Source organism: Podarcis filfolensis (genome assembly GCF_964270895.1).
Source record: "Podarcis filfolensis genome assembly, chromosome: 2".
NCBI lineage: Eukaryota > Metazoa > Chordata > Lepidosauria > Squamata > Lacertidae > Podarcis > Podarcis filfolensis.
In genome coordinates this window covers 49,430,845-49,458,304 of record NC_139605.1, presented here as the reverse complement: position 1 = coordinate 49,458,304, position 27,460 = coordinate 49,430,845, and the positions used below count along the sequence as shown (strand labels likewise).

The 27,460-nt window shown below is 41.2% G+C and overlaps 1 protein-coding gene and 1 long non-coding RNA gene across 6 annotated transcripts in view; one reads left to right on the top strand and one right to left on the bottom strand.

Moving 5' to 3' along the window:
• Positions 1-16: 16 nt before the first annotated feature.
• On the top strand, positions 17-27,393 carry LOC310757862. 2 transcript variants are annotated; one of them, XR_014545508.1, is made up of 4 exons: positions 17-455; positions 14,935-15,076; positions 26,123-26,226; positions 26,652-27,393. It is a non-coding gene; the product is annotated as an uncharacterized lncRNA (long non-coding RNA). The 2 variants fall into 2 exon arrangements; XR_014545509.1 differs by lacking the exon at positions 17-455 and adding an exon at positions 13,931-14,071.
• SFMBT1 (Scm like with four mbt domains 1) overlaps positions 5,079-27,460 on the bottom strand; it is a 77,475-nt gene continuing 55,093 nt past the window's right edge. For all 4 annotated transcript variants that reach the window (XM_083603309.1, XM_083603312.1, XM_083603311.1 and 1 more), the window contains exons 7-21: positions 26,595-26,692; positions 25,105-25,206; positions 23,434-23,584; positions 22,854-22,936; positions 21,662-21,788; positions 21,172-21,285; positions 20,516-20,558; positions 18,673-18,737; positions 16,875-17,014; positions 14,423-14,532; positions 13,785-13,960; positions 12,729-12,907; positions 12,344-12,589; positions 10,739-10,867; positions 5,079-10,533 (exon numbers count right to left, since the gene is read on the bottom strand). In XM_083603309.1, the coding sequence (XP_083459435.1) occupies positions 10,393-10,533; positions 10,739-10,867; positions 12,344-12,589; positions 12,729-12,907; positions 13,785-13,960; positions 14,423-14,532; positions 16,875-17,014; positions 18,673-18,737; positions 20,516-20,558; positions 21,172-21,285; positions 21,662-21,788; positions 22,854-22,936; positions 23,434-23,584; positions 25,105-25,206; positions 26,595-26,692 (1,904 nt within the window). In that variant the 3' untranslated portion in view covers positions 5,079-10,392. The remainder of the gene's footprint in view (positions 10,534-10,738; positions 10,868-12,343; positions 12,590-12,728; positions 12,908-13,784; positions 13,961-14,422; positions 14,533-16,874; positions 17,015-18,672; positions 18,738-20,515; positions 20,559-21,171; positions 21,286-21,661; positions 21,789-22,853; positions 22,937-23,433; positions 23,585-25,104; positions 25,207-26,594; positions 26,693-27,460) is intronic.

Below are 27,460 nucleotides of genomic sequence, written 5' to 3'. Positions count from 1 at the left end.
AGCCTCGGGGGAGGGCGGGGCCAAGGGGCGGCAGTGTCGCGGCCGCTGCTCTCCGTCCGTCAGGTGAGGCGGGATGCGGGTCTGGGAGGATGTTCTCTTCGTCGTCTGAGGAGGGAACAGGAGGCTGGGCGAGCCCTCGTCCTCCTCTCCGCGCCCCGGGGCTAAGGGCTCGGCCCGGTCTGTTTCTGCGCCGAGGACGGAGGTTGGGCTTTCTTCCGAGGAGGAGCTTCGCTTCTGCCCGCGGGTGAAGAAGGAAGCCTTCGCCCTCCCAGCTCCTGCCGCCACAGCCAAAGTCACCGAGGAGGCAGCTTTACTTTTGAGGAGACGCGCCTGCCAGGGTCGCCCGTGGCCATTCGGCAACCCGACGCTGGCCGCTGTGGGGAATGGCAGGAACTCGAGCGGGAAACGGCTGCCACTTCCCGCCTCCCAGCCTAATGGATCTGGTGCTGTGAAAAGTAAGCGCCTGCAGGAAGCTAGCTATTGCTGTTGTTGTGTGTTATAAAAAAGCTCTAATGCTGTTTTTGGCCTGTTTAAAAACCATTTAATCCACGGGCTCATTCATTATTTTATCTGTTTCGTAAGATTTATATACCGCTAGATTGTAAAAAACGACCTCGAAGCGGTTTACGGGGGTGGGGGGGGGAGGCAAAACAATAAAATCAAGAAGCAATAAATCCAGCCTTGTACCAAACCTGAGATCACCTTTTTACAGCTGCATAAGTGCAACACATGCCATTGGTTTGAGAAACAATGTCTAGGTTGGGGTTTAGAAGTGGCAGCTTTCAGGATACTTTGGAGATGGCTAATGGGGAATTCAGTTTAGACTTTTTAAAACTTTGGCACAGGGACTTGAGCTAAAGACTTGTGTCTCAATTCTGAGCTGGTCTTAAGGCTCAAAGCTAGATACTATACTGTGCAAATAGCAACGAGAAACACGCGTGCCTGCTAATTACTGTACAGTAATAGACTCTGAAGACTAGTTTGACGCCCCCTAATGGTGGAAACTATCCGCACAGCACAGGACCCTTACTGTTACCGTTTTGTACTTGCTGCAAAGTTATGGATTTTTTAATCTTGCATTTAGGATGCAATCCTAATCCTACCTACCAAACCCCTATAGAACTCAGTGATTTTCTTGAGTAGAAATGGTTAAGATTGCAGAAAGACATTCCAATTTTTGGTGACTTGTGTACTCGTTTTATATAACACATTTAGTAATAAATGGATGCCAGCAAAAATATATTTATGCCAGGAGTCAAGTATACTTAGAATGGGTCGAATTTTCTTTTGATAGAGGATATGTCACAAAACTAGTTTGTGTCTCATGTCTGTAACAAACTGTTTTCTCGTGATGATTTATGGCTGTAATTGTGAACAGGGATATTTATTAACATCACACTGAACTCAGTACTGTATGTAATAAAATATCCGCTGTATTGATTTGTACAATGAAGGCTTATCAATACCTGAGAGCAAATATTTATCTTGTTGCATACTAGAAGACAAACTTCTACCAGGCCATTGGATATCAACCCATGTGACATGTCTGAACCATGACTGATTATTTTCCTCTACCCAAGAAGGAAATAAAATGTTTTAAATGTATAATGAGAATGGTTTGAGTGCACAATCAATACAGTTGCATGTGCTTTCAGGCTGGAGAATGTGGATTGAAGTTTTTTTTTTATTTCACTGTTTTCAACTAAAGAATGCTTAATTGTATGCAGCACAATATTTACTTGTGAGTTTGTACTGAGCTATTTTTCTGCTTTAGGCTGCAATCCTATATTCATTTACCCCCAAGTGAAGTCCTGCTGAACTCAAACTAGGTTTATATCTGAGTAGATTTGCATAGGATTGTAATGTAAATGGCAGAACTTTAACACTACATGTCAATCTATGCTTAAAACATGCAAGGCTCTACAACTCTTCTTAAAAGGCTTTACTGTACATGTAATTGACATTGTCAATTACAATTGTCAATGTAGTAGACTTGTCTTCAGGGATACAGTAGTAACACTCTTGAGCAAACAACAGTTTTATATTATTACATTTTTTTGTTTCTTGTAGCTCAAATGCAGGACAAGAGTTTAACTCTAGCAGGAGGCAATCTAGAAAAAACAAACATTTTAAATTCCAATTCTTGAAGTTGTCTTCCATGTATATTTGAATTACAAAGTTTCCTCTGGTGCTGGAACAAAGACTGAACCACATATAACACAATAATTATTAAGATAATTATTAAGATTAGGGTGTGCATCAAATATTTGCTTTGAGTACTACTTTGGTAAGTGAATTGATGTAGCTTGGCAACTTTTGAGGATACTCATTTTGACTTGTGTCCAAAGCAGAACTTCCCCTATGGAAAAATCTGAAGTTTCATGTGTCTTCCCATAGACTTATCCTCCCACCCCCCCGTAGAGGATGTCTGTCACATTTTAAATATACAGTGGTACCTCTGGTTACGTATTTAATTCGTTCCGGAGGTCCGTTCTTAACCTGAAACTGTTCTTAACCTGAAGCACCACTTTAGCTAATGGAGCCTCCCGCTGCTGTCACACCACCACCACATGATTTCTGTTCTCATCCTGAAGCAAAGTTCTTTACCCGAGGTACTATTTCTGGGTTAGCGGAGTCTGTAACCTGAAGCGTATGTAACCCGAGGTACCACTGTATAGGCAGCTTTGTGTATGCAAGGGAATCCATTCAAGTTTGGGTGGAAAGAATTTGCTTACCACATTCTGGAGTGGGGGGTGCCGTATTTTTCGCCCTATAGGACGCACTTTTTCCCCTCCAAAAATGAAGGGGAAATCTAGGTGCGTCCTATGGGGCGAATGCAGGCTTTCGCTGAAGCTTGGAGAGCGAAAGGGGTCGGTGCGCACCGACCCCTCACGCTCTCCAGGCTTCAGGAAGACATCCGCAGCCTAGGCAGCCCTGCGGGAGTTCCTGCAGGGCTGTCTAGGCTGCGGATAGCAGCCTGATCCCCGGAGCGCCGGGCGCGCTGAAAGCAGAGCGCCCGGCGCCTCGGGAACACATCCGCAGCCTAGGCAGCCCTGCGGGAGGTCCTGCAGGGTTGTCTAGGCTGCAGATAGCAGCCTGCCGCCTGGCGCGAGAGGCACCCTGAAGCAGAGCGCCCGGCGCCGGGAACGCATCCACAGCCTAGGCAGCCCTGCGGGAGGTCCCGCAGGGTTGTCTAGGCTGCAGATAGCAGTCTGATCCCCGGAGCGCCGGGCGCGCTGAAAGCAGAGCGCCCGGCGCCTCGGGAACACATCCGCAGCCTAGGCAGCCCTGCGGGAGGTCCTGCAGGGTTGTCTAGGCTGCAGATAGCAGCCTGCCGCCTGGCGCGAGGGGCACCCTGAAGCAGAGCGCCCGGCGCCGGGAACGCATCCACAGCCTAGGCAGCCCTGCGGGAGGTCCCGCAGGGTTGTCTAGGCTGCAGATAGCAGTCTGATCCCCGGAGCGCCGGGCGCGCTGAAAGCTTCAGAGCGCCCCGCGCGCCGGGCAGACATCGGCCAGCCCCACAAGCTTGGGGGACAGCAGGGAGGTGCAGCGCCGCCATCCCGCTGTTCCTCGACCTTGTTCAGTTTCCCCGACCTGGTTTTTTGGGGGGGGGAAATAAAGGAAAAATTTTTTTCCTTTATTTCCCCCCAAAAAAACTAGGTGCGTCCTATGGGACGGAGCGTCCTATGGGACGAAAAATACAGTATTTATGGAAATAATTTATATTGTAGAGATGCCCGTAATTTAAGTAACCTGTATCAGATGGATAGGTACATAGGTTAGGGAAATAAATTTAATGAAAAACTATTTTCTGTCAATTTGACAGCAAAGTGAGCTGTCAGTCAGAAAACTAGATTCCTGCCTGACTTTCTTATATGAAGTGGCATGGGGAGAAATGTATAGATTTTCCAAGGCACACTGTGTGTTTCCAACACAATCAAAGCTTCAGGAAGAATAAGATCTCTTCAGTATGGTGTGCTTCTGAGAGCACCTAGTCAGACAAGCTCCTTCTCTTTTCCTAGCAGCTCACTTAGGAGAACCAGATTTATCAAACCTAATTAAAATAGCAGGTTTCATCTTGAGCTTTCATCACCTTACACTAGCAGTTCTTAGCATGCAATACTGTTGGGAGGGCGATAAGGTGATTGCTGGTAATTATTTTTATATATTTAAACATCAATGCAATAAACATTTTCTTATTTCTAAGATCACTACAAAGTATGGAGTTTGGCCCGAGAAAAAATTGCTTGTAGGTTAATTCTATCTATGCATGCCTGTTCAGAAATAAGATTCATCTATTGTGTTCAACAGATAAAAGTGTCCAAGAGAACAATCTTACTTTTGCAGGCCAGAATACAAATTGATTCATTATATGCCAGCAATACTACCTAATTTGGTTCTGGTGTTACTTTAATCAACTCTTCTCTAGGAACCACCAGGAAAAGAAAAATCAAGTAAGGAGGTTCTGAAATCTACTTCAATATCCCTTTACAAACCGAAGTGGACAAGGGAAATGTTCTTTTGCAAGAAGGGGGTCCAAATATAAATGCAACTTAAGATTTCCAACGATGATTCACTTTGTTTAAACGGAAAATATATATGTCTCTGTATTTGTTTTGATAAACCAATAAAACAGTAAAAAAACCCACTATTGGTATATTGCCTCCACTGACAGAGCCTATATGCTGTTGAACACATGAGAGTTACTACTGGACTCAGTTCCTGTTCATTTCTTAACTGAGGCACTGGATTGGCCATGTGGACAACAGAATATTAGACAAGAAAAGCTTTTGGTCTATCCAGCAGCATTCTTACCAGCAGATTTTTCTAGGGAAAACTGTTTGCAAAAGTTCTTTCCTAAGAGGGTCACAGGCAAATAAGCCCAGCACTAAGAGCATATGATAATGTTTCTTGAACCGTAATTGTAAGACACTTGGAAATTCGTGCCTATGAACCCTCAAGTGCTTGTTTATGTATTAGTAATGTAAGCCAGTTTCCACTCAATGACACATGTAACATGGAATTCTGAGCACTCAAGCAATACTCAGCTTATTGACACAAAAGTAGACCAGCAGCAATTTAAGTATTTTTTAAAATTTACTTACAATCACTTTAAACGGTCATGAAGTACCACAAAATTATGTACATTCATTTACAGAAAAAAACAAGCAAAATAATCCATTTAAAATATTTTAACCCTTTAACTGATACATCTATCCAGTAAAGGAGGATCTTCAATAGGCATATTTTATGTGCATATTTCTCCATTTTTGAATTTTACCCTCAGTTCACACATATAATTTATATATATTAAATCAAAGAAAAATACAGCAAGCAGGAGGAACAACACAATATACATCTTTAATTTTTTTTTAAAAAAAGAAAGAACAAAGCAGGGAAAGTGCATGTTCAATGATTTATTACAACAAAACAGATCTACATATATGCTGGCAGTACCTGCCCTAGAAGGCTCTTTCAAGAGATTTCTGATTGTCTATAAACACTAACAGAACTGGTTCAGAGGTCAATGGAAAAATCTGTGTGCAGTCCTGTATGAGAGTAGACTGGGTGATTAGGTAACAGCAGCAGAAGCTGACAAACATGAAGCCTCTGTGATATACAGATAGTACTTAAGGTTTCTTAGGAGTTGCAGTTAAAGGAGTAAGTTCTTCACAGATTTTTTTTTTTAAATCACTTCAGTTCATTACTTGAAGTTCAAAAGTTCTGGTAAATCCAGTTTCCACACTCCTGAAGTTTAAGACAACAAGTCGGTGGAACATTGCATTTCATTCTAGAGTCTGGAGGAAGTAATGTGCTGCATTCCATGGTTCAATCTTGATTTTATTCTTTTAAGTAATTTAATCTGGTCAGCAGCAGTGCAATAATTAGGTTGAACTTCTAACAAGCAAGCAACTAATATAAATAACTGCTGTACTTCTAGTGTCTCCAATTTTGATCCTTTTCAAAAAGGAATTCACACTAGCAAGGTTCACTACAGATCTCATCAGCTACTAATCCAGCCTGCAGTGGGTAGCGCGAAAAAAAATGGGCAGACACACCTATAATGGTAGCATCTGCTTGGAGCATCTTTTTTTCTATTATTCTATTACTTCCCCTTTCAGCACATCATACCCCAATTCTGCAGCATTCCTAGTACATTTTCAGTGGGGCTCCTCTGGAGAGAAGAGGGGTGGGAAAGTTACTCCCACCTACCCGCTTTTGGGTTTGGATCTATGGTTTATATAATGGATTATATAATGAGCTTTTAAAATTGCATGCTCAAACCCCATTCTAGCCTCATGGTTAAAAGGCTACCTTTGACAACAAAGTTCATATATGAATGATTTAGGGAAAGTTAATACCAGCGTGAGTTCTCAGCACACAGTCAAATTTACACTCATGAGGTTTTCAGGCAAGTCCCTTTGTGCTTAGCAAATCTTGCTATTTCAGATACTACTTTCACAGTAGACAAAATCTTAGACAAAACTGAAAATCACAACAAAAGCCTTATTTAAAACATTGTTTTACTTTTGGCAACACTCTGGTATGACTTCATAAAGCTTCACAATGTGTGCAGAAAGAAAGCGGCTGATGTAAAGATGTGCACTGCCTAGGTAATCTGGCATGCAAAATTCTCCAACAAGACAAACTTTTGAGCGGATTAGGCTTTGGCTAGTAATACGTAAAAAGTATCTGCAAATCAGACAAAAAGTGTGTGCTCATTTTACTAAAGGGTAGAGGCATCCAATGAGAATGGAGGAGGGGGGAGAGAAGGGTCTCTGGCAGCAGCACTGCCAGATGCCAAGCTCTGCTGGTCTCACTAGAATCAGATGCTCCAGGACCATACTGCATCCAAGGGGTGTGTTGGGAGAACAGGAGAACCTTGGATCCTGATCCATCCTGTTTCCCCCTGATGCTGAAGCACCAATGGTAGAGGGGCAAAGATGCCAGTCCTACCTGTCGCAGCTGGTAGAGAGGTTCTGAATGCTGACTTCCTTCTTAGCCTGTAGATAGGGAGGACTGCAAAATCCTTTGCTCCTGGTATTGTACCCTAATTGACACACTGCTATAGATTTAGTATTCAACTTATTCTACCTTACTGTAAAGCATTCGTGGCTAACCTCTGGGTCCAGGTGTCTCACTAGCTCCATCAAAGCAATTTTATGGCAGTGGCAGAAAAAAAGGGAAACATTTATAAATTAGACACATTGATGGAATGGCTGTAGAGGTTTGTGAGTTTGCCCTTTGTGCTTGAATGCAGATTTGTGCAAGACAGCATGGGGTGGCCACACCCAGCATGGGCATGCTAGCTAGATCAAGGGTAGCTAAAAACCCACCTCTGGTTAGTCCTTTCAGAGATGGGTTTGTGAAAGGACTAACAATGTTTCCATTATCTTAACAGGATTGGCAGTTGCATGGCAGGTACATAAATTTTAAAGCACTGTCATTCCCCACCCCAACTCCTGTCTCTTTCAGGGTCTGGAATAAGCCCTTCATGGCACAGGCTTCCCACCTGCTTTCAAGTTTCTAGCATTATAGAAGTGGTAGCTATGCCAAGTAAAATTAGACCAGAACTTTATCAACTACCTCACGTTTTATTAGATAGCTGTGCCAGTTAACAGGATGCAACTTAGAACCTATGAGTGTAAACCAAAATTATGTACTGAATTTCTTTTGACAATAGCTTTATAAGCTGCTGTTTCCCACCCCCAAAAGCCAATCAAGTGGAAAACCTATGTTGTTTAATAAGAGTACCTATAAACTTATTTTCATGTAGTCATTGTATAGCAACTAGCCCCCAGAGATCTAACAATTATGTTTATCTTTTCTCACTCTCTGCTTTGGACACATGTACTTTATCCTAGTAAGAATGTCATTAGCATAGTTAAAATGCACAATGTTATCTAACTTTTCAGACTCTCTCCCACTCTACTACAGTAGCACAAGAAGCTTTTGAAGTTTTAACAGAATTAAGTCAGATAAGCTTCCAATTGAACTGATTTGGGCAGTAAATGGAAAGAAACGTAGGGTTTGTAGATGAGGTTACATTTCCCTGAAGCTGGAAAATATTCCAGGGCTACTTAGGGGATGAATGCTTTGCAGACGGCTTCAAATTCAGCCCACAAGATACGCTTGAATTGCCTCAAGAAATGAAGTGTACAACTACTCATGTGTTGCATAGAAATGACTTAAAGTAACAAACAATGGAAAGCATCTCTCTTTCTGACAGCCCCTAAATGGATCCCACTGGGATCAAACTCCTAAAGTAGGGCAGAAATATTAGCTTATAAATATATCACAGATAGCCAGCACCTACTCCATTGGCTTTAGAAACGTAAGTTGGCTTATTTACAGCAATGCATGGAGTATGAAAGTTTTACTTTAAAAACTCTGAAAATCTCAAGACATACAAGTTTTGTACATATGCCATTCTTATGATTTTTTATCCCCCCCCAGAAGGTACCCAATAGTTACCTTTTTAATAAAGCAAAAGATGCACTGAAGCTGGATAATGAAAAAACCTGGATCCACCCCACCCGCCCAATGCCAGAGAGAGGCATTCAAACCAACACATACAAGTGCATTTCTCATAAATAAATGGACCAGTTGAATAGCACTCATTTCAATATATAAATGTAATTGCAAACTTGGTCCATATGCTCATTTACACAGCATTTAATGTACTAAACCTACTTTGGTTGAAACCTGAAGTATGAAAGCTCTGAGTAATCATTCACTGCATCCATACTCTTATCTAGGGTCTCATAAAGCTAGGAAGGTTATTCGTTTCTTTTAAGACACCATACAACCCTCTTCCTAAACAGCACTCATATATATCCTGGAACGTGAATCTGTAGGAAGACAATGTTTCAAACTGTGAAGATCAAAAAGATCCAGTGACATGGATATACTTCAAATTTAATAGACACATATAATGGGTGCAGAAGCCCATTTGGTGCATGGCTGGATCCCAACGAAGCTGGATTCACTCTGCAGAAATCAAAACCTGTAATTGTTCAGCAATGTGCACCAACAGTTAGTTGTTGCAGTTGTGGGAAGTTGCTGTATAGATAAGCATTAGCTAGCACATTATTAAGTTGACCATAGTTGAATTGCCTCTACATAAACCCACAAAGTTATATAGAGAACTATGGACCCCATTTCTTAAGGTGTACACACAGTACAGGCTGCATGAACTGTCCAACAAAAAGGACATCACAAATCATTTCTGTTATATACTTAAGATAGAAGAGGGAAGACGACATTTCACCCATGCATTTACAAAACAACTACAATTTTCTGGAGAAACCCTTTAAACATTGGAGAATTGATAGGAGCTCAACATTTCTGTCCGTTCTTCCTCTACAGATGCAAGGTCAATTTCCAAAAACAAATGGGAATACGAGAAGACTTAATCCCAATCTCATACCATGCAATATTCTAGTAAATATTTTCAAAAAGAGAAATGATACTAAAGTGTCAATATTTCTGTGCAGCTTTCAGTAAAAAATAAAAAATAATAAAAAATTCGGTTGCAGCTTATCTGTAAAGCAGAGCCATATGTTAACATTCAAACCTCCTGTTCTACAGTTCCCAAAACTTGTCCTCTCTGTGCCTTGACCAGCAGCATGGCAGGCAGAAATTCTGTCAGGCACAAACTTCAGCACCCCCCTCCATGACAAACAGCTCTAACTTCTTTAATCTGTGACTTTCAGATAACTTTTGGAGGACCAGGACCTCTGTCAGGTGAAAAAATGTTGGCATTCCTATTTTGACTGCAGAAAAGCACATGTTGCATAGCCATATATGACCTTCCCCGAAAAATGTAATTCCCTCATAGCTTTTTTTTCCAGGCTGTAGAGGTAGAAAGCAAGTTCCAAACTAAAAATCACAAACAAAAAACATCTGGCTGCACTTCAGTTTTCAAGCTTTTGGCCACACCACTTATCTTGGCAATCAGCGATATTAATGTTTAAAAAATTATGTTTAAGACAAAGAAAATGAAGTAGTTCTGCAAATGGCAAGGAAATTTCCATCAATCGGCATTCCCTTCCATGTGCTGCCAAGTCTGTCCATTTCAGACCAGAACTACAGGAAATTTTTCTCCCCTTAGAGGAGAGATTACAACCACCTTTATTCATCAAAAAAGTCCTGATGTACAGAACAAGCGACTACTACATTCTTAAGCCAATAGACAGCTGTGAAAATAGCTGGGATTGCATTCATGTTTTGCTCCAAGTATTTTTTCCCCTCCCCTCAAAGTGCAAGACTGCAAATGCCAGTTTATAAGCAGTTTCCGTCTGACCTTCCTTGCCTCACCCTGTTGAAGGAAGAGTAGGATGCTGCAGTTGTGCTTTAAAAATTCATTTCCCAATTTATCACCCCCTCCCTTTAGTTAGCAAACTGTTGGTAGAAGGCAAATTTAACCCTTTCAATGTGATGGCAAAGTTTAATGGCTGGGCCAAGTTTCAAGTCCATACACTCCTGAACAGTGGGAAGAGTTAGCAGGAGAAGCGCCTGTCCATCTATTTCCTGTTGAGAGACAGAGAGAGAACAGGGTTCAGAACTGATGAAAAAAATGCCATTAAGATGCATTAAATGGTCTGATTGAAAGCTAACAAATCAAATGGGAATACATCCCTCGACAACTATTTGCAATGCTAGAAAGTTATTGAGACAAAGACTAGAGATTTCATGTGCTCAGTTAACAATTGCCAACAGTAAAACAATAGAATACCTGATCCAGAAATATTCTAGCTAATGGGGCACAGTCTGTAGATTTGAGGAACCGCACAACATCAGCTACACTCCACTCCAGAGGGTTGCTGTCCAGCTGCAGCTTTTCTCCAACGTCTATCTTTATTTCCTATCCCACAAATCCCAAAACAAAGCAAAAATATTACATTTGCCCTGCTCAAGCATATTTACTCTTTTCGTATATTCCCACCAATTCCACCCGAGTTATCTCCTGAAAAGAGCCACAGATCATGACATTTTGGATTCTCGGTGTTAGGGATTTTGTGTGTGTGCTGATCAAATTTAATTCATAAGGTGTGAACCATGTACTCATGAACAGAATCCACAAACCATTCCCTCTCTCTGCCCCACCCCAAGTTGTATATTCTTGAGACTGTAGCAAAAAAATGTTGACAGGGCAGCACTTGGAGGGGAAACCCCCAAATCCCAGCAACTAGATGAGATCTATACATGGAGCTTCTAACAAGAACAGGTGGAATGTGTATACAGTCATACCTCAGAAGTTGAACGCCTTGTGACTCGAATGTTTTGGCTCCCAAATGCCGCAAACCTGGAAGTATATGTTCCGGTTTGCAAATGATCTTTGGAACCCGAACATCTGATGCGGCTTCCGATTTGCTGCAGGAGTGCCTTGGTTTCCAAACGTTTTGGAAGTCAAACGGAGTTCCAGAACAGATTCCGTTCAACTTCCAAGGTACGACTGTATATTTTTATATAATGGTGATGATGATGATAATAATAATTTATTACCCCACCCATCTGGCTGGATTTCCTCACCCTAATCACTGCAGTGTTGCTGTTGTGATGAGTTAGGTATGCAACATGTTGCAATAAGTGCAAATTATATGCAAGTTTATATGTTGAATTATACAATAGGTTAAATTGTGTATATGCATTTAACACAACTGATTGTTGCTAATTCATTAGAGAGTTCATGCTCTGGATGCATGATATACCAGGAAGGAGGTTTTGAGTCTTCCCTAGTGTCCTGGGAGGGAAATTTCTACTGAGGGGGGGTAAACCTGCCATCCCTGCACTCTCCCAATCTATATTCTGGAACTGTTATTTAAATAACAAGTATCAGAAATGTATATAATTAGAATGCAGGGAAATGGATTATTTTGCTTCTAAAGAAAACCTCAAAACTACTCTTAATAATCCTTCCTTAACAGGGTCTGTTTCTTCTTTGCTAGGTCACAAGTCAGTACAAATATTTCCTCACCTGCTTATTGGAGCAATTATTTTGCCCCTTTTGATTTTAGTACTAGGTAGACCTGACAAATATGAGCATTTATTTCCATTTAATAACAAACGGGGGGGGGGGGGGAAGGCCTCAGCCTTCAAGGCTCATCATTAGATGGCTTAATGACCTTGGGTTGCATCCAGCTAAACCATTGTGCACATGGAAAGACTTCTGTGAGCCCAACCTTCCCTTCCTCTCCTCCCCCTGTGCACACCCCATATCTGCTCTGGGGATTCCCAGAGATTTAGTTAGAGACAACCCCCGATGAACAAAATCTCTCTTTCTGAACGCTAGATGCTCGCTGCTAAGGTATTCTTTTTTTAAAAAAATTCCAAGACCTACCTTTGGTGAAGGAGGCTTATTTTCATCATCTGAGAAAGAAAAGGCGCGTAGTTTCCTTTTCCGTTTGTCCCGGTCCTGAGCTCCAAAATGGGATCGCTCGCTCTGTGTGGGGGAGGATGACCGTGATTTCTTTTCTGACACTTCAGACTCTTCAAGCAGTTCCTCCTGGTGCTCAGAGGTGCTGTCTTCCGTAAGGGACTCTTCATCTATGTCATCCTGATCATCATCCTCTTCACCCCCACTGCCCTGAAATGGTATGGAAAGGAGACGGGGAGACTCAGAGGTAGACAGTGAAGACTGTGCGTAGCAAAATACCAAAACACCCATTTATCTAATATCTATGGAACACAAGAGTGCATTAAATAAATTGTATGCGTTATCATACCTGGGGTGAGCCAGCAGGTGTGTTATCTACAGAGGTAGAAGAGCGTTTCTTCTTATGAACAAAGAAGTTTTTCCGTTTCTTTCTTTTCCTGCTTGCCTTCTTCATGCTTGTCTCTGTGTTGCTGTGGATACCTGGTGGACGGCCAATCCTTTTGTTTCTTCGCTTCCCATAATAATGGGCTATGAGAAATTAATAGAAAAAGGATTCTGACTGTGAAATGTCAGGATGATTCATCTTTTGCTAGCCCTACATGTATCAAGAGTGCCTCTAAAATCTCCTTTTATCACCATGTTTTATTTATGATATTTATGCACCACCAACAGGGGATAAATGATGTCCATCTATATGACCTATTGTTGCTGTTTGATACCTATGGATATGTGCCTTAGTGTTCTTTGATAGCTGAAAGATTCTGCGGTACATAAATTAAACTTGTACTGGAATCTAGTAACCCAACAAACAGCACAGTGATTCAAAGGGTTGGAGCGACAACAATTTTGCACATCAAACTGCTCTACAACCATCAGGAGTCCAGTTTCTCAACATGTTAAGTGGTGACCAACCTGCAAATGAATCCCGCCTGACACACACACAAAAATATATCAGCATTGCTTCTCATGGGGCAATCAACAGCTTCCCAGAGGGTAGTTTAGATTTAATTTCAAATCCCATATGGCTCCTCCATATGAAGATAGAAAGGTCAGGAAAGGTGATGTATCACTCACATAATAGATAGGTTTGTCCTGAGATCAATAGGAACCCCAGTACAATCACAGGTTGGGTTTACTAATACAGCACGAGTTTTCTGCACTGCTAAACTAACTGTAGAAGGACTCAATGGACACTTTTCGACCAAGGGCAAGATTAAATGTTGATGATATGGTCACAGTACAGTGGTGCTTTGAGCATATATAAACTAAGATAAGAATGATCAGCAGCTTTAAGGAAACTGCATTTACTTGAAGTTGTGCTTTGCAGCCACTGACCTACACTGTAGAATAGCGCAGTAGTGAATCAGAAAATTCCCTTGTAGGGCCAACCACCGCAATTACTCACTGTATTTGGTTTTTGTCAGAACAGAGCAGTTCTCTGAACACTTGTCTAGCACCATTTGGGGGCCAAAGAGATTTGGACAACATTCAAGTTTGATACAGGTCTGCCTGCAGAACTCTGCGACTCGATCAGCTGTTCTTACAACTTCCACTGTGGCACGGTAGCTCTTTCCTTTATACCTGAAGCAAGGAGGAAAACAACAACAACAACGTGTGATTTGATCGTCATTTTTACAAAGACAATATTCTGGATGCCATGGAATTTCTTATGTTTACAGAAAACATTTTAGGGTGAGGAAATGTTGTGCATCACCATTCTCAAACTAAGATACACTCCTACTGTACTGGTTATGGTGCCTGAACCAAATGCTGCTATAGGAGCATCTCAAACACCAAAGGGTCATAGAACATGGCTGCATGCATTCCACCAGGGAGAAAAGACAAACTTCCTCCTTTACAGAGCAGTGGTCACATTCATTAGATTCATGACAGCCAGGTAAGGGTGTTTGGGAACGCAGGGCAGCAACTGCAGGCAAGCTCAGGGGGTTAGCATTACAAAGGCCGAGAAATCCTTCCTTGGCAATGTCTAATTTGGCCTAAGAGCAAAGGACCAACACACACTACAGAACAGAGTCCATTTACTTTGCTTTCAGGGTCTCTCCATATCCATGCCATGCAGCTTCCTCATCCAGCTGTATTTCTCTAAGGACACGGCTAGGTTTATAGGCAGCATTGATCAGCAAAGAAAGAACCTGAAAATGGAAATGAGGAGAGAGTGTTATGAAAGCAGTAGGCAAGTAAATTTCTTTTAACATGTTAATATGACTTAGTAGATTAGTTCTATTCATCTGAGTTAGCAACTTGAGAGACTGAGCATTAAACTAAAATGTATCAGCATAATATGTTTAGAAAGGACAGTACCTGTGAACCAAAAACAGACAACAAGTAAGGATTTATCTGACTGCCTAGGATTCCCAGTTCAATGTTCAGTATAGCCTAACTGTCTTTCCACATTTCCCTCAACGTTGTTCAGGGTAAAGTACTGTTATCTAGCAAATGTTGCTACTTTATTTTATAAAGGTATGCCAAAAATTTGGAGAATACTCCCCCCCCCCCAGACTTCATTTCTGAGATTATTCATTTTCTCCCTCCAGCTCCCTGTCAAGAAATAGGATTCTTAAGGAAGGATAGATGGAGAATGGCAGAAGAGACACCACTAATGTACCAAACAAAGGGAGAATGGAATAAGATTTCACAGCATTCCATTCAGGAGGGAATATTTACTACAGAAAGGAGGTAAAGAGGAGTGCTAGGAAGGTTTATCACAATGGCTAAACAAAGTGGAACAATGAGCTAAAAAGCAGGCACTGGAGGAAACAAAAATGCCAGTATCAGGTTTAACACGTTTATGGGGTGGTCTCTTTTGAAATAAATGCCCAAGGATACATTAAAAATGAGCCAGATTTTGATCAAATACAAGAGGTCTGATAACGAGCTTTGAGCCAACTTGCTTTCAAAGTAAATATTTATCCTTGCATTCAAATATCTGGGAAAAAATGCTGAGTGATAATTGCTCCATTCAATTTATTCCGAGAAGTAAGACAGCCATGTAAGAAACATACATCAATTTAATGAGCAAATAACCCAGAATAGTGAACCACCCTTATTAAAAAAACTCATACAAAAAGGATTTTGCATTGCTAGACCATGGATACTGCACAGTATCTGACAAAGCTGCCGCTATGAAGAATAACCCATGGCGTTTAACATGCAGCAGAGACCCCCAGAGGCAACTCCTATAATCTAGAATGTTCTCAAAGGACTATAGATTTGTCACAACAGATCAAATGACTGACTCATCAACTCTAATATTCTGTCGTGGACAGTTTCTACTGCTGCTTAGTGACAGGTGTATATTCTCTTCTCCATAATGCCACTTAGGCATTTCTGTAATACAACAAAAAATACAGAGCTCTACAGATATCTAATTTGCCCTAAAGCCTTTTCATTTGTCACTGGATGTCCATTCTTGCCTTTCCACTTCAAAAATGCACTCAAGGCAGGGAACATAATACATTAAAAACAAATAGCTTTAAAAAAGTAAAGCACAATGAATTAGACCGGGGTAGTCAACCTTTTTATACCTACCGCCCACTAATGCATCTTTCTTGATGGTCAAATTTCCTTATCATCCACCAGTGCTCGATGGAAGGAGGATTCAGCTTGTGCCGTAGAACCCCCTACCACCCACCTAGAATCCTGAAACGCCCACTAGTGAGTGGTAGGGACCAGGTTGACAACCCCTGAATTAGACTGTGAAGAACCATGAGTAAAAAACAAACTCTACACCCTATAAGAATGGCTTATATTTCTGTTGTTCTATCTGGTACTGCCTTACAATCGGAATAAGTTAGTATGTATATGTCCTTTTGCAGAGGTTTATACCATTATGAGTTTCACCTGTCTTGCTAATGTGAATGGGCCCCTTATAAAAGAACTATAGTGTTCTTTGATAGCTGAAAAATCAGAGTAACGCCCTCCAGCTAGCTGGAAGGGGCAGAAACTTGTTTGCAGCCAGTTTTTTATGGTGAGTATGGACTTCTCCTTGCAGAACTGGACTCTTGATTCACCAGAATATACTGCCATGTCCCATGGGTTCCAGATTACCCTAGACAAAACTGTGCTTTCCAAACTTACCAGGAAGCCTCTGGCATACCATGCAACAATACAAGCTGATCACACCACCATCCCTATGACACAGAAGAAACCATCTTGCTACTCTATAGCTGAATTTGTTTCATGAAATGCAGATTGAGAAATCTGGTTCAGACAAGTCTTCCCCACAGCATGGGTCATTATTTCATGTTTTAGTGATTGAGAATTATGCTGTGCGACTTAATGCTGCCAAACCCACCAATATCCTGATTATGATTTCAACTTTCCAACCTAATACATTATTTTATAGGTCTACACTTTTCCATACTTACGTTGAATGCTGCATTAATGTATTCCTAGCCTACAATGATACAAAGGGTGTGCTTTGACAGAGAAATTGTGCCACAAGTATATAGCCATGTTTTCCAGATGCCCTTACCTCTTTAAGAACAAGGACACAGTTTCCTGGTCCCACAGACTGTGGCAGTTCTGCAATTCTACCTTTGTTAAGATATGGCCCTGAGAAGCAGCGATGATTAAAGTAGATCTTTGGACAGCAGTATTTACCATTGGTTACAACTAGAAAAAATAAGAATAATAATCAGAACACTCTGTGCAAACATGTGCTCTAAATACAGTGGAACCTTGGTTCCCGGACGGCTTAGTTGCCGAACAAATCGGCTCCGGAACTCCGCAAACCCAGAAGTGTTCTGGTTTACAAACCTTTTTCAGAAGCTGAACGTTCGATGTGGCTTCTGTTGGAGTGCAGGAAGCTCCTGCAGCCAATCAGAAGCTGCGCCTTGGTTTTCAAACGGTTTCGGGAACCGTTCGAGAACCAAGGTACCACTGAGCTAGCATTTAGAAATATTTAAACTATAGAAATTAAACCAATAAATACAGGGCCCCATCCAACACTGCAGCTCCTCTGGTGCAACACACTTCCATGCATGCAACTGCTCTCCCTCTCCCGTCCCCTCTGATCTCTGTGTGCCTGTAAAATCAACTCGGGGGAGGGGACTTGAGGGACCCTCTGGTGTAGATGTTTTCTGGAAGAGCCTGGGCAGAGGAGAGGGAAAGAGAAGTCCCAATGCACCAGTGGAACCACACACACAAAACTCTGGATACAATCCAGAGTTTCACATACATGCACATTTATTTTTGATAGCCTCCTGCAACTCACCCAAAGCTGGACCTGAGGGATGAGGGAACTTGCCCAAAATTTAGGGAGCTCATCTGCACAAGGGCCTTTCCGCTAGCACAAAACCCCTTTGAACAGCACACACAGGTTTGGAGCTAAATAAAAAAAAACTGGGCCAGAATCAGCTATGTCACAGTGTCACAAAGCCCAATCAAACAGAAAGCAAGGGCTTGTGGCCACTGCCAATACCTGATTTTGTGGGCTCCTCCCTGCCCCAACTCTGTTCTAGTTTATCCCATTCTGCAGTGTGATTGGGGTGCCCTCAGAGGACCCCTTTGAGAAGCTGCTGGGGGAGCAGAGACAGGGAAAGTCAACTTCTGCCATCCTGTTATGCAGACTTTTTTGGGATACAATTTATTATGTGTTAACGCTGAAGCAAAGTTTATGGTTATTTGCTTTAGCGTGCAAAATAAGTTAGTATCCTCCGTGATGCAAGATAGTTAAAGATATCAATATACCAATAGTCATTTCATTCCAGCTATGTTTGGACTAAGAGCCGCTTTCTCTTAAAGCCCTAATTCCAGGGGTTTATAATTGGCACATATAGAGATTGTATTGTATTGACATAACATCTCTCCATTTAAAAACCAATTAAATCCCAGAATGAGCAGCAGCCACTTCTGCAAAGCTGACATTAGGTAGCACCTCAAACACACATTTTGTTGCATTGCAAGTCATGCAGTAAGATTTTAGAGAGTATAAACTGATTTGTTCAGCAGCAGATGCACTTATTCAACATTCATCCATTCAACAGTTTAACAAATGATTAGATTTCACCATCTGGCACATATGGAATTCTACTGTCAAATGGCCTTTTGTCTATTGAGTTGCCTGCGTTCCCTGCAAAGCAGAACATGGAAACTCACTGCAGAACGGATAAAAGTTCAAAGGAAAAGTAGGAAGTGTTTGTGAGGAAGAGCCTCACCCCAGCAGGATAGTTCTAGAAAGCTAAGCCCGTGAGGGAAACATGACATGTACACACCATGGCATTTAGCCTCATTCTCCAACTACTACAGACACAAAGACACTTCTTTCTTACCGGTATCAGCGGAGTTCAGTTCCTGGCTCTTTAGTCCCTCATGGACAGTTCTTGAGGATAATATTCTGACCAAGGAAGAGAGCAAAGCGAGAGAGAGAGAGAGAGAGATGGCATTATTCATTATTTGGGCTCTTGAGCTCCTCATCCCGTTTGGGCTTTTGTTTTTGTTTCTACAGTAGAAGGGACTTGTGCTTCTAGCAAAGGTTTCATATTCATTGTCTCCCTTCCCCCGCTTCTCTCCTCTTGCCCCCTCTGGAATTGCCGTTCCCTCATTCCCTTCTTAGTGCCCAAGCCCTATTATAATTAAATCAAAGCACACAAAATTGGGAAAAAAATAACATATTCTTCCCCTGCCCAGCCCTGCAGCCATTGTTTCCCTCTGTCTATTTTAGACTGTAAACCTCCCAGGGCAGGTCATATCTGTTCTTTATAAAGCAGTATGCACATAGGTGGCATAACAAATGACAACTACTACAACATGGGACCCGCCAAGTGAGTTAAGGAACAGGAGTTTTTAAACTAATGTATTAACTGTGTGTAAAAGGGGTGGGGATTCTCAGGCCTTTGATCCTCAGGATTTTCTATAACCCATGACTCCTCCTCGGCACCCACATCACAGACCCTGATGCACACGCTCTGCTAGTTGGAATGTATCCTTGAACTGGAATAGTGTCCCTTTCTTACCCAGATAGAGAGATAAATGTGCAGAGACCTCTGATTTTTGTGCGGCTGTACAAAAATAAGAGTCACATTCATGGCCTTACCCACCACTGGCATATGGTCCTTGGAAGGTTGCCCACTAGTGAATGTGGCCCCCAGGCTGCTGAAAAAGGTCCCCCAACTCTATAAAACCAACAGGGTGGCCAGAGATGTAAGCACTGCTAAAGAACAGCAGCAACATGTCAGGTGAAATAATGCCAAGTGAAAAGGGAGCAATATCCCTCCCACCCTGTCCGACATGTTGCATGCGTGTGAGAAAAATGCACCAGAAGATGGAAAGCAAAGCTGGCAATGGCTTCCAAGAACTGGAGGACAGATAACTTGCTTAAGGGACTACCTCAGAGTGTGTTTGTGCTATAGACTCTATAGCATAACATCTATAGCATCTGCTGTGTCTATAGTATAGATCAGGTGTTGTCTACCTGGTCCCTACCGCCCACTAGTGGGTGTTTCAGGTTTCTAGGTGGGTGGTAGGGGGTTCTACGGCACAAGCTGAATCCTCCTTCCATTGAGCATTTTACCATCAAGAAAGATGCATTAGTGGGCAGTAGGTATAAAAAGGTTGACTACCCCGGTATAGATATTAACATCTCAATCCAACTATTATATGACAGGAAGATCCACTGATGGCAGGTCACTTCCACAGAACTGCAGTGTATCAAGCAAAGTATGGAATTATTTCTTCTGAATTAGCTGGACTTCCATCTACTTTTCTAACAGAGTTCATTTTCAGCTATTGCAATCCAAATGCAGATTTGCGAGGCTAACCACCTACATGACTTGTGGAACATTTGGGGACCTAAAGTGAAAAAGAATTAAGTAACAACCTTTCAAGCAGCACTTATGAAAGGGACGTGAGGGTGAATTAAAAAAAGTAATACTCAGAGCTGTCCTAACTAACGGAAAAGTGCACACTTCCAATGTGACCTGAGAACAGTTCAGAAAGATGCAGCTGATTTAGAAGAAAAGTAGTTATGGTATATCCAGAGAGTATCGTAGCATGACAGCGCCACAAATATGCATAATATTTCCAACTACTAAGTAAGTGAGCTCTAGTTAACTGCATTCAAGCTTCTCAAAAAACAGTCCATTGCTAGCAATGTGAAATAAGTTCAATGCTTACGGTTTCTCTGGTTGGACCACTGCAATTTTCTTTTCCTTGTTCACTGTAAGCCAAGGTGAAAGTCAATGAATAACCAGTGTGTCATTAAAAAAGTTTTCCAATGATAACACACACTTTTTATTTTATAATCTTCTGTAAGCAGAATTTCAACATTTACATAGTCAGGCTACAGATAATAGTCATGTTTCATCACCGCCTGGGGAATTGAGACCCAACTTTCTTGTGAAACATGAAGAGATGAGCAAAGAACCAAACACGGGAAAATCCCTGAATTTTCAAGTGCAAACACACAGGCTTTTCAGTTTCCTAAGCTTACAAACATGCATTTCTCCAACTTGAAGGGTACTCTAAATCTACATGCAAGGGCTTGCACATTGCCCATCTACTGCTGCTCCAAGTATCCCCAAAAGGTTGTCTTGCTACTAAGTTCTAGTGAGTTCTAGATTCTCAAAGTATTAATTAAAAATGTCTTAAAACCTTCCACAGTCCTTCCTCTCTAGGGACTTGCTCTTGTGCTGTTTGATAGAGCTACAGAGCGATTGTTTTACCATTGTTATGTAAGAAATGCATATATACCCTAGTTCTCTGAAGTACAACAATCAATTCTGCAATACATTCCACTCCATCTTGTAGTATAGTAATTGTATTAGTCATACCTACTGCCCTGCGAGGAGGTCTAAGCTGATATCCATTTGTTTCGCACCAGCCTACTGGAAATATATTCATAGATTCCACACTCACTATGCATTCAGGGACTGGCATTTTAGAACCTGTTAAGAGACAAATGGAACACATAGCCCAAATCAATGGTTGTTGCAACTGGACTCGTAACAGAACACAACACTTGCTATAATACATATCTGTGTACCTGCACATTTGAATCAGACATAAGTAGCATGACAGGCCCTCAAAAAAGGAATCTGTCAGGAAACAAGCCTTTGATTGTTGCCTATAAGGGTTTTATCATGAGTTGCAAAAAAATAAAACAAAACCATGGGCTGGAACAGCTGTTTTCAGAGCCATTTTTAGGAGTAAGACTGTGTGCTGGTAAAGATTTATAATGTTCAGATAAGGCAGTGGCATTAACATGCTACATGGGGAAGGCGAACAAAATTCAAAACATCTACCTTTCAAAATATAACTTACTTTCCAGCTGTAGCCAGAGATAGGAATCCTTCACCTTTGTAACAGTAGCTACACAAATTTCTTCAGGATCTTGTGAGTTTACTGCCTCAAGTTTCATGTTCTCCTTAAAGCCATGGTCAGAAGTCAGCTAAAAAAGAAGGAAAAAGAAGGAAAAAACACTTAGGTGGAACATGCAATTTTAAGGGCACCCAATTCATATAGCAAACAGGAAAAACATTCAGAACAAATTAAACACAGACCATTGAAGGGAATCACCAGGGATTTAAATGGTAAGTTCAAAACAATAATCAGCAAGCAGTTTCTTGTAGATTACCAAGGGAATTTCAACCTGGCACTCAAAAAAAGTATTAAAAGAAGAAAAAATAATTGAATTTACAGTAGAACATGCAAGAGACTTTGCTTCAAGTCCACATCTTGTAATACTCAAGATCAAAATTAAACTGCAATAGTGGAGATAATCATACACAAAATAAGAAACCTACTTCCTGCACAAAGAATAAATTAATTCACACAAAGAGCCAACAAGGTGGTAAACTTGTGTCTGAGCTGTGCCACTTCAAACTAAAGTGGGAACCTACATGGTTTACTCTCCCATACCTTGAGGGAGGATCCAAAAGGCTGCATGAAAAGTTCCATGCATGCACCAGGCTTCCCCCTCCCATCAACATCCCTTACCCCAAAATTGCTCCGAAAGGCTGATGACTCTCTAGAACAAAATACCACATGGCTTGAAGGGCTTGCTGTCAGAAAGCAAAATTCACTTACCCTCCCCACCAAAGTGCTTCCCATGTGTGCAGTAAGAAAAGCAGTAAGAATCCCAGAACCTCAAAGACTAGATTTCGGGGAGAAGGATACTAGTTGAGCCATCTCCCCGATATTCTAGGGGCTGAATTCAGCCCACCTCCCAGAAACATTTCATCAGGTGAACCCTCACCTACACTTCAAACACTTCATATCCTGTTTGTGGCCTAAGATGCATAATGCCACTGTTCGACTTCCAAGCCTTGAGATACCATCAATTCTTGCAGAATAAGTTGAATATTAAACATCTCTTTAGACTATTTTGGGACGCTTTGCCCTCAAAACACCAGTACTTTAATTCTTTTTTCCACTATGTGGTGTGGTTAACAAGCTTTACAAACTAAGTAAAATATTCACCGTTGAATAAACACATTATATTGTGAATGCTTACCAAGGGAAAACAGCTTTGGGGAGCAGCCTCTGCTCCACACTGCTTGAGATAATCTGCCCAGTCAAAGTCTTGCCCAGGATAACCTATGAATGAGCAAACAAATGACTCTTATTTATTAATGCATTTTTATCTTATCCTTCCTACAAAGAGGTCAGCGTAGTAGCCATGATCCTCTCCTCCATTTTATCCTCACAGCCACCCTCTTAGGTAAGTTAAACTGAGAGACAGCCTGCCAAAAGAGCATCATAGTTGTGTGGGATTTATGCCAGGATCTCTCTACTCCTTGTTCAACATTTGTCTATCCCATAATGGCTTAAGTAAGTTTGAGAATGATATGAGTAGTTCCTGAGGACACACAAATGCCTTCACATTCTCAAGCTAGGCTTTTCACACTACTTGAAAAGCCTAGGCCCAATGTCTTTCCCACATCACTTTTATAGTTATTATAAGAAATCTTGCTGTTAAATTGTCCCAGTCTCTGCAATACGCGGAATAGAAGTGTTTTCAGAGATAAAAGTATAATGCTTCGAGTTCAACTGCTCATATGAGAGCATGCAAATAGACTGCATAGGCTACACACCTGGTGGAGGGCTGAGATGCAAGCCATTTTTTAGACTCCATTGCACAGGGAAAATACCAGGACTGTTGACATGACAGACGTAAGACCGGCTTGTGGTATATTCTGGTCGCAAATCATCTATTTCTACCAAAAAGTATTTATCATTAAACACCTGCAAAAAGACAAAGGAATGACTTTGAAACCAAGTTCACTTTACTAACATATAAAACTTTCTGAGTCACTGTCCTACTGCTAATAGTGGGTTGAATCAAATGTTAGTCTTATTAAGAGCAGACACATTGGAATGAATGACCATGACTAATTAAGGTTCATTAATTAATTTCATCAGGTCTACTCTGAGGAGGACCTAGTTGGATACAATTCTTTGTTATTTATTGGCTAGGATACAGAGCCGTGTTCAATGTGCCCAAGGACTGAGCATGCTCAATGGGGAGTTAACTAGTTTTCTTTGAACAGCCCGCCCGCCCACATGAAATACTACACACTACTTTTGAAAGTCATGTCAGTTTCAAAAGTAATCTGTCATGAGGAATGGGAGAAATAAAACCCTGAAAAGCTCTTTGAGCATGCGGAACCTCATGCTTGTAAAGTACCTCAAACATGATCAGAACCTTGAAGCGTTTTAAAAGGAGGATATGGTGAAGTGGGAACACGCTCAGGACAAACAGAAGCAAGACAAAAAGGGCAACAGGAGATCTTAGGCCTCTCAAGAAATAATGTCAGAAAAATCAAGAATTTGAACTGGATTATGTATGGAAAAGTCAAATCATGCAGACACCAAGAAAGTTTAATAAACAGAAATTAACACTGTTTTATAGAACTAGAATAAATAAATAAATAAAAACGGGCTGATTAAAACAAGGAATCCCCCCTGCTCTAGCCATATAAAGTAAAATTAAGAAGGTGGAAAAGTACACTTGATCCTATAATTCCAAGGACTCATCCCATGACAAGGATGACTCATATGAACTGTAATTAAACAAGATAAATACAATAATGAGCTGCTGAAGTTGATTAGATTGTGGGCAGCAGAGGGACTGTGTTAAATGTGTAGTTGATTAGAAGGTGGAGAAAAATGTACCTAGAAAAGAATGGGACTGTGAGAATGCCATCTGAATTTCTCAAACAGATAAGCTATTTTATGTGAAAATTCTGATGAGCCATGTTAGGAGTAAGATATAGAAACGTAAAGCATGTAAGGTAAAGGGAATGCTGGGTAGGCAGAAAAAGAAAGGCTGATACTGTTGACAGAACTTATAGCTGTTCTGACAGTTTACTGCTGAGAAAATGACAAGAATTGTGCATCTATACCAGACATTGTCATGACACCTAGACTTGTAAGAGTTCTGAACTGAAAAGAAAGTTACTTTTACAACAAAAAAACCAAGGGGGATTGCCTATGGACATATTTAATTTATGGCGAGTACTGCATATGGGTCATTCATTGCAATAAATCATGAAAGAATAGAAGACCCAAAAGTGGGGACCTCATTAAGGAACTCAAGGAAACATGTCTTTATTTCCTAAGAGCACTGAGTGTACACAAAATTATATTAAAGCAAACAGGACCAGAAAGTTACCTTGCCGATGCCAAATGGGAAGATGAAAAAATAAAGTATGTTTAAAATGTTACATCTTGGAGCCAGAGAACTTCAGAATATAATTGGGTACCTTTGTAACTGTGGCTGGCGAGATGACGAAAGGAGCTTTGGGATCAACAGCTTCTAACTTCATGTTGACAGAGAACGAATGAATTCCAACAACAGGTTTGTCCTAAAAATGACAACACAAAAATTTTAAATTATCATTGAGGTCCTTTGTATCATTGAAACAGAAAATTCTTCAAAGTAGAAGAGATGCCTGGTATCTTCCACTAGCACAAGAGACGACATAACCTTATCCTTTAATATTTCAACAAGAATCACACTAGTTCATCCTGGCATTTCAAAAGTTATTTCACTTACAGGAAGCCAGCAAATGCAAGTTGGCAGCAATTGCTCTCTTACTAAAATGGACATTACATTTTCAGTTCAGCGAGACTGGGATTTGACATAATACTTTTCACCCAGGAATTTCTAATCTTCAGCATAATGAAGGCATTTAGAAAACTCTCCTGGTTTGCAGAGAGGCCATTTAATGTAAAAACAAAAACCCAGACCAGGAAACTCTTGTCACTTGAAATTGAACAAAATGAACTAATCTCTAGCACAGAATAAAATAAGTATAATGTCACAGGCAATCAACCGTAACTTTGCTTGGTTGGGATAATCTTATTTCTGAGAGGCCTGCAATTTATGATGTTTTCGAAAATGTGGGAGGTCACTTAAGGCAAACGTAGGTTAATGGGAAAATATACCACAGAATCAGCATTAGCTCTATATACTGCCTTCTAGTCAAAGGACCAAATCATAGACATCCTTTTCCCCTTTGACCTAGCAAACTAAGACCAACCTAGAGTGTCATCTGTACTGTGCCACCTAGAAACCAAGTTAAGACATAAAGAGCATGCAGTGGTACTACCTCTCTCCACAGTTATGGAGTGTGGTGCCTCTGAAAAACATGGCAAAGTCAAAACACCTTTAAGAAAGTGTTGCAAAACTCTTATTTGGTTTGGAGTTTTGTGTCTGTAGCTGAAGGAGTCAACACTGTACCCATTTTATTTGATTTTAATATGTCATGTATATTTCAGGTGCTCGTTTACCTCAGCCTATAAGACCCAATGTGCAAAGAACTTCATGCAGCTTGCGCAACAGAAGGAACCAAAACCCAATGGAGCCTCCTGATGGAGGAAAGGTGGTGATTTTCACTGATTCCCACTTCCCTTGCCTCCTCCCATACTATTCCAAAAGGGACCCCAACCCATAGCTGTCAACATTTCCCTTTTTTTAAGCGAAATTCCCTTATTCCGAATAGGATTCCTCGCAAGAAAAGGGAAAAGTTGACAGCTATGCCCCAACCACCCAGAACAGCTTCTCAGCGGGCGCACAACAAATGACTCTGAAAATCACCATCCTTCCCTGCTTTCCTCCAGCAGGAGCGTTTTGTGGGTGGAGTTCAACTGATGTGAACTCTGCATCTAGGTCTTTATATTTAACCATACCATTTGTTAAAAGCACTCAGGCCGGGTGTAGTGATCCGATAGCAAATTCCAGCGCTTGTACCTTAAATAGATCAGTGGGAACCAAAGATTCTTCTTCCTCCTCTTTTATTTTTTCTAGGATATCCTGCCATTCTGCTTCAGTCTTCAAATGCCTAACAGCTTCAATAAAAGAATGGTAGTCTGAGTTAAAGTGCCACACTTTTTAAAAATGAGTCCATTACACTACACAACTAAGTCAACGATCTGAAAATCAACTCAAAAGTTACAGAGAGGGTGCCATTTCCCCTCCCCCCTTGAACGCTCCCTATGAGCCCTACATTGAATGGTTTTTAAATTGCCCGCAATGCATGCTTGCATTTTCCACTGAGACTTCCTTTTAATAGTTCTTATGCAAAATCTTTTAATTGCTTTTTTACATAAGCAGTTTGGAGATGGAGTTGGAGGGGAGGGCAAATTGCTGATAAGGAATCCTTAAACTTATCTCCAGTTGCACTATTTATGTGTGCCCTTGGGTTGCGGGCCTAAAAGTGCATCTCCGTGCCCAGAGTGTGAGCAGAGCAGAGCATGTGTATTGCTCCAAGTTTATTCACAGACAACAAAAGAACTACAGTACCAAACTCTATGTATCTAGAGCAATTTGCCTGTTTTCATGGCAATTGTGTCTGCAGCTCAGATAAACTTTAAGAAGAAAATGCAAAACCTCCAGGTTTGGAACAGTCCCATGCTATTCATTTGATGTTGGCGGAGACACAGTATGATTTCTGACTAGACTGAAAGTTCCTTAAATTGAGACCACAGAATACTGTTCGAGGCTAATGAAAACAAGCGCAAGGGAAGACAAAGACAAATTCATGTATGCATGCATTCTCTCTTTTTCCTGTGCCTATTTTTCCTTATTGTATAGCTCTGTGTAGCATAGCATACTAG